The sequence below is a fragment of the Canis lupus genome, chromosome 11 (assembly GCF_011100685.1).
Source record: "Canis lupus familiaris isolate Mischka breed German Shepherd chromosome 11, alternate assembly UU_Cfam_GSD_1.0, whole genome shotgun sequence".
Taxonomy (NCBI): Eukaryota; Metazoa; Chordata; class Mammalia; order Carnivora; family Canidae; genus Canis; species Canis lupus.
Window position 1 is genome coordinate 3,516,741 of NC_049232.1, and position 13,642 is coordinate 3,530,382.

At 46.3% G+C, this 13,642-nt stretch overlaps 1 protein-coding gene across 1 annotated transcript in view; it reads left to right on the forward strand.

Annotated features, from left to right (window-relative positions):
* Positions 1 to 13,642, forward strand: part of COL23A1 (collagen type XXIII alpha 1 chain) — a 322,060-nt gene that overhangs the window by 252,326 nt on the left and 56,092 nt on the right. The window contains exon 3 of the mRNA XM_038551808.1: positions 3,049 to 3,093. Coding sequence (XP_038407736.1) covers positions 3,049 to 3,093 — 45 coding nt within the window. The remainder of the gene's footprint in view (positions 1 to 3,048; positions 3,094 to 13,642) is intronic.

Sequence of the window (13,642 nt, forward strand, 5' to 3'; positions counted from 1 at the left end):
CAACCTATAGAATGGGAGACGATGTTTGCAAACCATGTGCTTGATAAGGGGTTAATATCCAGAATATGAAACTCTGTCACTCAACAATGACAAAAATCCAACTAAAAAACGGACAGTGAATAAACATTTCTCCAAAGAAGACACACATACAGATAGCCAACAGGTCTAAGAGGAGATGCTCAACATCATTAATTATTATTAAGGAAATGCAAATTAAAATGACAATGCAATATCACATCATACCCATTAGGGCAGCCTAACAAGTGTCAGTGAAGCTATGGAGAAATTGAGGCCTTCGTTGGTGCGAATGTAAAATGGTGGTATCAGCACAGAAGGCAGTACGGAGGTACCTCCAAAAAGTAAAACTAGAATTGCTGTATGATATATATCCAAAAGCATTGGAAAGAGGATTTTTTTTTCAAATATTTTATTTATTTATTCATGAGAGACACAGGGAGAGAGGCAGAGGGAGGAGCAGACTCCCCATGGGGAACCCGATGTGGGACTCAATCCCAGGACCCGGGGATCACGCCCTGAGCCAAAGGCAGACACTCAACCACTGAGCCACCCAGGCATCCCATGGAAAGAGGATATTGAGGCGATGGTTGTACACCCCTGTCCATCCCAGCACTGTTCACAATGGTCAAGAGGTAGAAGCGACCCAAGCATCCATCACCTGATGAGATGAATAGATGAAGAAAACGTGGTGTTTAGGAATAAACCTAACCAAAGAGGTAAAGGATCTATACCCTAAAAACTACAGAACACTTCTGAAAGAAACTGAGGAAGACACAAAGAGATGGAAAAATATTCCATGCTCATGGATTGGCAGAATTCATATTGTGAAAATGTCAATGTTACCCAGGGCAATATACACGTTTAATCCAATCCCTATCAAAATACCATGGACTTTCTTCAGAGAGTTGGAACAAATTATTTTAAGATTTGTGTGGAATCAGAAAAGACCCCGAATAGCCAGGGGAATTTTAAAAAAGAAAACCATATCTGGGGGCATCACAATGTCAGATTTCAGGTTGTACTACAAAGCTGTGGTCATCAAGACAGTGTGGTACTGGCACAAAAACAGACACATAGATCAATGGAACAGAATAGAGAACCCAGAAGTGGACCCTCAACTTTATGGTCAACTAATATTCGACAAAGCAGGAAAGACTATCCATTGGAAGAAAGACAGTCTCTTCAATAAATGGTGCTGGGAAAATTGGACATCCACATGCAGAAGAATGAAACTAGACCATTCTCTTACATATACACAAAGATAAACTCAAAATGGATGAAAGATCTAAATGTAAGACAAGATTCCATCAAAATCCTAGAGGAGAACACAGGCAACACCCTTTTTGAACTCGGTCAAAAGACATGAAGAGAAATCTCACAGAGGAAGACATAGACATGGCCAACATGCACATGAGAAAATGCTCCGCATCACTTGCCATCAGAGAAATACAAATCAAAACCACAATGAGATCCCACCTCACACCAGTGAGAATGGGGAAAATTAACAAGGCAGGAAACCACAAATGTTGGAGAGGATGTGGAGAAAGGGGAACCCTCCTGAACGTGAACTGGTGCAGCCACTCTGGAAAACTGTGTAGAGGTTCCTCAAAGAGTTAAAAATAGACCTGCCCTACGACCCAGCAATTGCACTGTTGGGGATTTACCCCAAAGATACAGATGCAATGAAATGCCGGGACACCTGCACCCCGATGTTTCTAGCAGCAATGGCCACGATAGCCAAACTGTGGAAGGAGCCTCGGTGTCCATCGAAAGATGAATGGATAAAGAAGCTGTGGTCTATGTATACAATGGAATATTCCTCAGCCATTAGAAACGACAAATACCCACCATTTGCTTCAACGTGGATGGAACTGGAGGGTATTATGCTGAGTGAAGTAAGTCAATCGGAGGACAAACATTATATGGTCTCATTCATTTGGGGAATGTAAAAAATAGTGAAAGGGAATAAAGGGAAAGGAGAGAAAATGAGTGAAAATATCAGTGAGGGTGACAGAACATGAGAGACTCCTAACTCTGGGAAATGAACAAGGGGTAGTGGAAGGGGAGGTGGGCGGAGGGTTGGGGTGATTGGGTGATGGGCACTGAGGGGGGCACTTGGCGGGATGAGCACTGGGTGTTATGCTATATGTTGGCAAACTGAACTCCAATTAATAATAAATAAATAAATAAAAGCCAATTCATTAATTAATTAAAGCCTTTGAAAGCTTAAAAAAAAAAGAAAACATGGTGTATGCATACGGTGGAATATTATTCAGCCTTAAAAAGAAGGAAGTTGTCACTTGCTACCACATGGATGAACTTTGAGGACATTATGCAACGTGACATAAGCCAGTCACAAAAAAATGCTGTATGATTGCCCCTAAATGAGATGCCTAGAATAAGCAAACTCTTAGAAACAAAATAGAGTGGTGGTTGCCAGGGGCTGGAAGATAGGGAAAGGGGAGTTGTTCCACAGATAGAATTTCAAATCTTCCAGAATGAAAAGGTTCTAGAGCTCTGTTTGCACAACATGCGTACAGTTAACACTTCTGTACTGTTCACTTAAAAATGGCTAAGATGGGGGCCCCTGGGTGGCTTAGTGGTTGACCTTCTGCCTTTGGCTCAGGGTCCTGGGATCAAGTCCCACATCAGGCTCCCTGCATGGAGCCTGCTTCTCCCTCTGCCTGTCTCTGCTCTCTCTGTGTGTCTCTCATGAATAAAAAAATAAAATCTTAAAAAAGCAAATCTGTGGACACAGGCCATCGCACATTGGTGTGGATTTTAAGTGCCATAAAACATGAGCAATTCATCAGCAGCTCCCCCCTGGGCTCTGGGGGAGGGAGGTACGGAAAGTTCCAGGTGGTGGAGGAGGGACAGGCAGTGGACAAGACAGTGCCTCTTGTTCCCGAGTTCGGGTATTTGGAAGGCCACGACATGTTTCTGTGTGGCCAGCAGGGGCACAGGGCTGGGTGGGCTGTGCTCAAATCCCCTGGCTTCCCTTCTCAACCGGTGTCTTGTTCTCCTGCCCAGGCCCTCCCGGACGGCGTGGCAAGGCTGGAAGAAGAGGCGACCCTGGTGAGTCCTTGGTTTTCTTGATTTCCAAACCCAGGCCAGCAAGTCCGCCCTTGGCCTGACACCCGGCCGCAGGTGCCAGTACCTGTTCCTCCTCGTAACTTGGGATGCTTGGACCCCGGGGCCGGGCCTTCCTCTCCCTCACAGCTGGCCACTGTCCCCTAAGCCCCAGGGTCCAACACTGTCTACCTTGGCTTCTCCGCATCTGTGCTTCCAGTGACAGTCCCTCTGCACCCTTGGCCACTCCCAAAGGTCACTGTCAGCCCCTGAAACATCCTCTTCCCTTTGTGGGAGCTAGTGATGGTTCCACCAGCCCCTGTCTCTACCAGGGGTCCCTCCGCACAATGAACTGGCCTGCTGGGTGCATCCCCTGCCCTCCCCAGACCTGGACTGTCCTTCCCCGGGCACAGTCCCAGGAGGGGACTCCTCCACTGTCCTGACACTCGGCCCGCAGACTCACCTATACTTGCCGCCCCCTCCCTTCTGCCACCTTCATTCCACCCAAAATGCACTCACCCTGCACACCCCCTACCCTGTGGCCATGAAGCTTCTAGACCTACCTGGTGCCCACCCCTGCTCCACACCCTCAGCTTCCATCATCCCAGTCCTCTGGTCCCTCCACAGCCTTGCCACCGACATCAGTTTGCCCAGAGGCCCTCTGACCTCCCATGGCCATGCTGGCAGACGCTGTGCCCCTGTGCCATCTCTTCCTTGATCCTGACTGTCAGCCCTGCCCCCGTGTTCCTGGCTCAACTCCAGTCTGTTTGCTCCCGCATCTCCCACCCCTCCCTCTCTACTTGTTCCCTGGGACCCTACCTGACTTTCAAACAAGCCTGCCTGTGGCCCTCTTCTGTCCTTTCTGCCACCCTGTGGCTTCAGCTCCCCCATGATATTGATGACACCTCCTCCTAGTCATCTCTGGGCCGGGGGGCTGAATGTTGCCCACCCCAAACCCAGCACCTGCCACCCTACATGCTCTTCTCAGGCTCCCCATCATCTCAGGGAGACTTCCGGCCACGGCCTTCCCATGCAGACTCTAGGGCAGCATCCTTGACCCCACAATGTCCCCCCCTCCAATCTTACCTGGGGGTCAGGGCCTCCCACCCCGAGCCTGCCCATGATATCTCCTCCTCTACCCAGAGTCTCTGTCCAAGTTCATTACTATTTGTCCTTACATCTAGTTCAGGCATCTCCTCCAAAAAGCCTCCTCTGACCCAGCCGGCTAGGGGCTCCCACCCGGAGTCTTCGGCACCCAGTGCAGAGCCCAGCACCCCGCAGGCTCAGGGAAGCACGTCCACACGACAGAGAAGGAATGAATGCACACATGCTCAGCTCCTAAGCAGCTTCACCAGGAGAGCGTAGTAGCTGATGCCAGAGGAGCCCAGCCCCTATGGGACCCCAGGCAGATTGTAACCCAGGGGGCAACAGGGCAGCACATTCTCTCTGGACCTCAGAGTCTTCTCCCTGGCACCAGCATGGGCTTCCCGCCCCTGTACCACTGCCTGCTTGCCCTATCTAATTCCTTAGGTAGAGGACTTCAAGATAAACGCCCTAGAATTCACTGCTAGGAAACACTCCTCATGGATCTCTGCACACTTTGACTTCCAGAGCTGAGGCCATTTTGCGTTTGGTTGCTAGCACTTCTCTTTACTCTGGGTTTTGTGTGTAATCCCGCCGCCACACACACATACACACACACACACACACACACACACCACTACCAGCTTTCCACAACACACTTCATGACTCAGCTCTCTTTCCTACTCTTGTAAAAAGTTTCGTTGCATTTTATTGTAGCTTCTGATGTCCTTTAGGAAAGGAAATGAGGAATACATAGTGACTTGTTTTAGGACAAAGTATAATATTACCCAGCTTACTCAAAAATCCATTTGAATTAGGACTCCAGTTTTAAAAAATCTAAAAGTCAGGGACACCTGGGTGGCTCAGTGGTTGAGCATCTGCAGTCAGCTCAGGGCGTGATCCGAGGTCCTGGGATCAAGTCCCACATTGGACTCCCTGCAGGGAGCCTGCTTCTCTCCCTGCCTATGTCTCTGCCTCTCTCTTTGTGTCTCTCATGCATAAATAAATAAAAACTTAAAAAAAAAAACATCTAAAAGTCAAAGAAAGACAAGGATTTGTTGGGCCTCTGTGCTGGGTCCTCTGAAGGCCTTCATCTCATGTGACCCTCACAGAGCCATGGAAAAGATAAGAATGTGTTATCATCCCCATTTTGCAGATAAGGAAACTGAGGCTCCAAGTGGATAAGTGTCTTGTGTGAGGTCAGCAGCTGGCCAAGGGATGGGCAGCACCCCCTCTTGCCCTTTCCCACACGGGATCCTAATTCTCTGCCTTTCGGGGAATGGTGTGAGCAGCACAGAGCAGATGTCCCTCTCAGATTAGCTTTGGCTGGGCCTCCTGTTTATTTCCAGATAGTTTCATATCCATACACATCCTGACTTTGGTGTCTTCCCTTGTACAAACCAGGCCTTTTCCTGCATCTCACAGAGAAGGGCTCTTTTTGTCTGGTGGACTGATATCTGGCCAAGATGCCTTCCTGCTATAGCTGCCGCCACGGACCTACAGACAGAGCTGACCCAGGCCGAGAGAGTCTTTGCCTGGAAATGCCTCCAGAACCCTACAGTGTTTACACACTTCCATCATAATGGAATAGATTTCTCATCTCCCCCATTTCTCAGCCTCAGAAGCCCAACACTACTCTTGCACTCTGGGGTCCTCTTTCTAGGGACCTTGGGCAGGATGCTTTTTCCATCCAGACACTCTTTTCCCCATGAACATCCACTCTCCCCATCTCCCCCATCCCCAGATATCTGCCTCTGTCCCAGCACCTCTGTGCCTGGTTGTGGTGGTCTGCTCTGCACACTTGTCCTTCTCTCTCTCTCTTTTTAAGATTTTACTTATTTTTTCATGAGAGAGAGACAGACAGAGACATAGGCAGAGGGAGAAGTAGGCTCCACGCAGGGAGCCCAATGTGGGACTCAATCGCAGAACCCGGGGACCAGGGCCTAAGCTGAAGGTAGATGCTCAACCACTGAGCCACCCAGGCATCCCTGCACACCTGTCCTTCTCCACCAAAGCAGAGGCTCCTTGGAACCGGGACTGGACCCTTAGGCACTCAGGAGATGGTCAGTAAATGCTTGTTGACAGGAAGGAAGGAGGAAAGGGAGGAGGAAGAGGGAAAGAGGGATTGGTGGACAAATGATGGATAAAATGTTAGGAGCCAGGAAGACACAAGGAAGCAGTCAAATGCTGCTTGGCTAGTGCCCATGCTAAACCTGCAGAGACAAATGGAGGCGCTCCCCTGGTCTCTGCAGCTGCCTACCTTAGATCAACAGTCTCGGTGCTAGGGTTCTGTTATTGTTGTTGTTGCTTTAAATAGATCTGTGTCTTTATTAGTGGCAGTATACACTTGAAAGTACATCTAAGTACAAAACAGATGTATTCACTCTACTAATGATGCTTCCTTTCCATTTGGATTTGAGGACCGTCAATTACTCCACATGCACTCCCAGGAGTTTGTGACCCCTACGGTAGGAAACCATTCTGTGAGTTCCACTGAAAAATTCTATATTTTTTTAAAGATTTCATTTGTCTATTCATGAGAGACACAGAGAGAGAGAGGCAGAGACATAGGCAGAGGGAGAAGCAGGCTCCCTGCGGGGAGCCCAACGCAGAACTCGATCCCAGATCCCGGGATCACACCCTGAGCCGAACACAGATGCCCAACCACTGAACCACCCAGGGGTCCCCCACTGAAAAATTCTAGAACAGTAGCCATATAGTTTGTAAATGATTGTTAGAAGATAATCATTTATATTTTGTGTTCTGATTCATACAACAATGTTCTCTTCACTTGTTCAGTAGCCCATGGAGACCACTTGGCCTGGTTTTGCTGTTCACTTTCTGCCCTGGTCCTTGGAGGGGTTTTTAGATCACAGAGTTCCAAAAGTTTCTGTGGCTTAAGAACTAGTACTTTAAAGGATAGTTACCTATCAGCTCTACTACAGTCATGCAGGTCCATCTTACCATGTTTGTGCTAGGATTTTTAATCTACCCTGACCCCAAGAAACCTTTTCTAAAAATCCAGTGGAAGAAGCACTTCTGGAATAGTAGAGCAAGGACCTTGGAAAATCGGCTTCTCCATAAAAAGCAGCAAGAGCACTAGGGGGGAGGGGCACCTGGGTGGCTCAGTGGTTGAGCATCTGCCTTCAGCTCAGGACATGATCCCAGGGTCCTGGGATCGAGTCTCACATTGGGCTCCCTATAGGGAGCCTGCTTCTCCCTCTTCCTGTGTCTCTGCCTCTCTCTGTGTCTCTCATGAATTTATTTATTTAAATAAAATCTTAAAAAAAAATAACACTAGTGGGGAAAAACGACCTTTTCAGAACCCTGGAAATTAATGTCTGGTAACAACCAAAGAAATATTTTTTCAAGACAAGTACCTTGCTAAGAACAGTGAGGTTTGTAGCATTTAACTTGCCTATTTCTCAGCTCCTTGGTAGCCTTAAAAACCATCAATCTCATAAACACAGTCCCTGCAAAAAGTAGCACTCACTGAAGGAAGCAAAACAATTTTAAGCTCCCCAAATGCTCCTTCCCAGAGAATTGTCACTATCTGTCAACTTCCAGGAAGAGTCCATACATAGGATTTGTATTTATTTGACCTGATGCAGAGCTCACTCACTGGGAAAAGCTTTATGCCAGAATGCTTGCCAAAAACACTCAGTAGCAAGTGTTTAACATTGCAGCTGCCTAAGGTGGCAACACCAATTGGAACAAGCAAGAAGCTGACCAAATGCTCCAGCATATTCCTGGGAATCTAGAAGGCATATGCATGTGTAAAGCTGTGTACATGTCCACAGCAGACCTGAAAGAGCCCCAATTTCTCACTTCTGGCTGACCTTGAGGCCCTGCTCAAGCAGGAAGTGAAAGAAAAGGCAGAATTACAAGCTGGCAGAGCATTGAAGCTGTGTTCCAACAGACACAAAGAGCCCCTTGGCACAGAATGGAGGCTGTACTAGACTAAGGCATTAAAGGAAACCTCTGTCTAAGCTGACCATGAAGCTAACCAAGAGAGAATTTAGAAGCTGCACATAACAAAGAGTATATGCTTGGGAGAATTAGTCCAAGGAAGACCCCTAAGCAAACAAAGAGCAACAACAAACTGCACCAAAAAATCCTGGAAAGGAGAGTGGATGGCTGATTTCCAGAGTAGCCACATTAAAGTATTTTAAATGCAGTGTTTAACAAAAAAAAAAAAAAAAAATTACGAGATACACAAAGATACAAGAAACTATGCCAATGAAAAAGGAAAAAAAAACTCACCCCAGTCAATAAAAACTGTGCAGAAGCCCAAATAGACTTACTAGACAAAGATTTTATTTATTTTTTTAAAGAGTTTATTTACAGGAATCCCTGAGTGGCTCAGCGGTTTAGCGCCTTGCTTTCATCCCAGGACGTGATCCTGGAGTCCTGGTATCAAGTCCCACATCGGGCTCCCTGCATGGAGCCTGCTTCTCCCTCTGCCTGTGTCTCTGCCTCTGTGTGTGTGTGTGTGTCTTTCATGAATAAATAAATGAAATCTTTTAAAAAAAAGATTTTATTTGCTTATTTGAGAGAGAGAGAGAGAGAATGTGAGCAGGAGGAGGGGCAGAGAAAGAGGGACAAGCAAACTCCATGCTGAGCACAGAGCCAGATGCAGGGCTCAATCTCACAACCCTGAAATCATGACCTGAGCTAAAATCAAGAGACAAGCACTCAACCAACTGAACCATCCAGGTGCCCCTAGACAAAAATTTTATGTTGACTGTTATAAATTATGTTTCAAGAACTAAAGTAAACCAAGTCTAAAGAATTAAAGGAAAGCAGAAGAATTATATACCACCAAATGGAGACTATCACGAGAGAGATAAAAAGTATTAAAAAAATAGAAATTCTGAAGCTGTAAATTATAATAACTGAAATGAAAAATTCACTGTAGAGGTTCAACAGTAGATTTGGGCTGGCAGAAGAAAGAATCAGCAAACTTGAAGATAGATCAGTTGAGATGATCCTGTCTAAGAAAGACAAAAGAGAATGAAGAAAAATGAACAGAGTCTCAGACACCTGTAGGACAATATCAAGTGTGCCAACATACATGCAATGGAGGCCTTAGAAGGAAAGAAGAGAGAGAAAGAGGCAGAAGAACTATATAAAGAAGAACTAGTGGCCAAAACCTTCCCAGCTATAAACAAAAATATTATTCTACACATCCAGGAAGAACACTAGGGGGGAGTGTTCAAGTAGGAAAAACTCAAAGAGATCCACACCTAACCACCTCGTAGCCACATGGTCAAAAGCAAAAAATGAAGAGAGAATCTTGAAAGGAGCAAGAGAATAATGACTCATCACAGAAAAGGAATCTTGGATAAGATTCTTCTTGAAAAGAAATCAGCTATTAATGAAAGGGAAAAAAACTGTTAGAAAATCTACAGCAAAAGTATACTTCAAAAGTGAAAGAAATTAAAACATGCTAAGATAAACAACAAAAAAAAGGAATTTATTTCTATCAACCTATCCTACAGGTAATATTAAAAAGATTCCTTCAATTTGAAGCCAAAGGACACCAAATAGTAATTTGTGTTTTTAAAAATATTTATTTATTTTAGAGAGTAGGGTGCAAGCAGGAGGAAGAAGCAGAGGGAGAGGAAGATAATCAGACTCCCCACTGAGCCCAAAGCCTGATCGGGGCTTGATCCCAGGACCCTGAGATCACTACCTGAGCTGAAACCAGGAGTCAGATGCTTAACCAACTACACCACGCAGGCACCCCTAGACAGTAATTTATACCCACATACAGAAGTGGTGCCTGGGGGGCTCCGTACGTTAAGCGTCTAACTCTTGGTTTCAGCTCAGATCATGATCTTAGGGTCCTGCCTGGGATCAAGCCCCATGTTGGGCTCCTTGCTCAGCCGGGAGCCCACTTGCCCCTCTTCCTCTGCCCCTCTCCCCACTTCTCTCTATCTCTCTCTGTCTCTCTCAAATAAATGAATCAGTAAAAGCTTTAAAAATAAAAATAAATAGGGCAGCCCCGGTGGCTTAGCGGTTTAGTGCCACCTTCAGCCCAGGGCCTGATCCTGGAGAACTGGGATCCAGTCCCACATCGGGCTCCCTGCATGGAGCCTGCTTCTCCCTCTGCCTGTATCTCTGCCTTTCTCTCCCTCCCTCTCTCTCTCTCTCTCTCTGTCTCGTGAATAAATAAATAAATAAAATCTTTAAAAATATAAAAATTAAAAATTAAAAATAAATAAAAACAAATCCACATACAGCAATAAAGAGGTAGCTACACAGTAAATATGAAAGACAATGTAAATATATTCTTATTTGTTACTCTTTTCTCTCTTCTGATTTAAAAACCAGTTGTGTAGAGCAATAACAATAAAAGTGTGTTGATGGGCTTAAGATGTATAAAATAGTAATTTCCTAAAAGTACAACCAAAAGTACAAAGAAGGAAATAACTAACACAGCTATATTGGAGCAATGTATTTGTTTACAACAGAAAGCAAATTGTTATTCATCCAGGCCAGATTATTTATTAAGATGGTAATTATAAACTCCAAGACAACCACTAAAACAATTATTCCAAACGTATGGCAAGAGAAACAAGGGAATTAAAATGGTACACTAAAAAAATATCTATTTAACAAAAAAGAAGCAATAATGGGTAATAGAGGAAGAAAAAAGACATAAAACATAGAGAAATTAAATAGCAAATTGGCAGGCATAAATCCTGTCTTCTGAGCAATTACATTAAATGTAAATGGATTTTAAAAACCCAAATACCTGGGGATCCCTGGGTGGCTCAGCGGTTTAGTGCCTGCCTTGGGCCCAGGGTGTGATCCTGGAGTCCTGGGATCTAGTCTCACATCAGGCTTCCTGCATGGAGCCTGCTTCTCTCTCTGCCTGTGTCTCTGCCTCTCTCTCTCTCTCTCTCTCTCTCTCTCATGAATAAATAAATAAAATCTTAAAAAAAATAAAGTTGGGGATCCCTGGATGGCTCAGCGGTTTAGCACCGCCTTCAGCCCAGGCCATGGCCCTGGAGTCTTGGGATTGAGTCCCACATCAGTCTCCCTGCATGGAGCCTGCTTCTCCCTCTACCTGTGTTGTGTCTCTGCCAATCTCTCTCTCTCTCTGTCTGAATGAATAAATAAATAAAATCTTTTAAAAAAATAAAGTTTCTTTAAAAGAAAAAACCCAAATACCTGAAGAAATCCTGAGAAAGAACAAAGCCAGTCATTCCACTTCCTGGTTTCAAACCATAATATAAAACTATAGTAATCAAAAGAACATGGTACTGGTTTAAAAACAGACACCTTTAAGCACATAGACCAATGAAACAGAAACAGGAGTCCAGACATAACCTACCAACAAAGCACAAAGGTTCCGATTTCTTCACCTCCTTACTAGCACTTATTTTCTTATATTAGCCATTCTATCTAACAGATAGGTGATGTCTCATTGTAGTCTCGATTTGCATTGCCTTCTTGATTATGATGTTGAGTGCCTTTCGGATCACACTACTTAGTTATTTATTTGCTTATTTATATAAGGAATCCACAGAAGGGTGCCTGGGTGACTCAGTCAGTTGAATGGCCAACTCTTGATTTCAGCTCAGATCATGATCTCAGGGTCCCGGGATCGAGTTCCGTGTCAGGCTCCATGCTGGCTGTGGAGCCTACTCAAAACAACAACAACAACAAATCCAATGTGTTTATTTTCCACTCGGGCTTCTCATCAGTTCCCACTGCCTGCCCTGCATAGTATGTGAACAGGGTAATTGCCAGAGTCAACCTCTATGCCTGGGCTGGCCTGCCTAACCTTGAATCCCAGGGAGGCACCCTTTTCAGTGACAGTGCTGCCACAGCCAAAATTCGGAGGTCTTTCCGAGGCACCATCTCAACACACTTCAGAGCGACTGTTAAGTTAGGATCTGTTTTGCAACTTGAATCCAAACCACAGAAAACTACCATCTATGTTTCTAAGATGCACGATCCAAGGGGTGTGCATTTGCATGTTCGTGTTGTCTGGGGGGGAGGGGCATGCATGCCAGAGAGAGAATGAGAGAAAGAGTTCTAGATGCTATCATTCTAGATTCTCTGCCACTGTTTTTTGGTGCCTCTTCTCTGCCACTGCTGTCTGGGGCACTTCACACAGGTGCAGTGTGTCACTCAATCTTTGTAGCAGTTCAGAGAGGCAGGCATGGTTACTACCCCTTAAACTCAGAGGAGCAGACTTAGCCTCAGAGAGAAGAGGCACCTGCCCAAGAGCTAGAGCTCCTCAGCTGGAGAGCCAAGCTTTCTGTCCTCCCTGATAATACTGGCCAAATTAAATCCGGGCCAGAGACCCGAGCTAAGTGCCAGCTCTCGGACTCATTACTGGCTCTGCATTTGCCAATCTGTAGGCCTCATTTCATCTACCCACAAACTCAGTTTAAAAGCCCTTGGCCCAGTCAGCTATGTCAGAGAAAGTCCCAGAGAAGCCTGGCTGGAGATCTCTATCTTCATGATGGGCTGGGTTTTCAAGGCTCAGGATTTAGGACCTCTTACCCTGAGCAGGATGAGTGGGGAGAGGCAGAGGGCTGGGTCAGAGCAGGACTCAGGAGTCCAGGCACAACACAGAGGACCGGGGACAGGCTGTCCACAGGGACCATGGCCCCAGCAGCCTCGGGCACCTCAAGATCATCCCCCCTTCCTCACCCTGCCCCCGTGTGTGGGCTGGACACCTGCCAGGCAGTAGGAAATATTCTTCCCAGTTCACTTTTCCAGGAATATACCCTTTGGGAAACAGCCAAGAAATGTCTCTTCCCCAGAGGGACTAAGAGAGGCTGGTTTGGGAAACCCCTTAGGACCACATCAGTTCTGTTTAAAGAGACCATGAGATCAGTGAACCCTTTATTCTGACCCATTTTATTGAGTTCCCAAGTCATCTGGCTCTTATTTCATTGCTCCCACATGCCGATGGCAAAGTCAACAGATCCAGGCAATGCCTGGAACACATGTCTGAAAGCTATGTGCAGAACGAGGCCGGGCCATGGGGGAACGTGGTCATCGGGAGGCCCCGCAGCCAGCTTCACTTTCTAAGCAGCGACCCCTGGGAGGCCTGAGCCAAGCCCTCAGCCCAGTCCATCACTCATGGCTTCTCAGCTACCTGCAGGTCAAAGGGTCCATCTCCAGGGGTCACAGGAGCCACAGCCCAAACCCTGTGCCATGAGGGTGCCCAGGGCTTGGGTGCCCAGGGCTTGGAAGTGGTAACCACCTGCCAGTCAGCTCCGCATGCCTGCCCATCTGGTCTCCCTGATCCACTAAGTGCTGCGCCTGCCAGGCCCTTTACAAGGCAGCAGAGAGACAGCATGAAGCCAGGCAGCTGGGGTCCCAGCACTCGGAGAGCCGCCTCACTGGTGAGGCTGGCAGAAAATAAACCACACACAAAGCAGTGGGGTTAATAATTAAAGGTCGTCAGGGTGCCTGGGTGGCTCAGTGGTTGAATGTCAGTCTT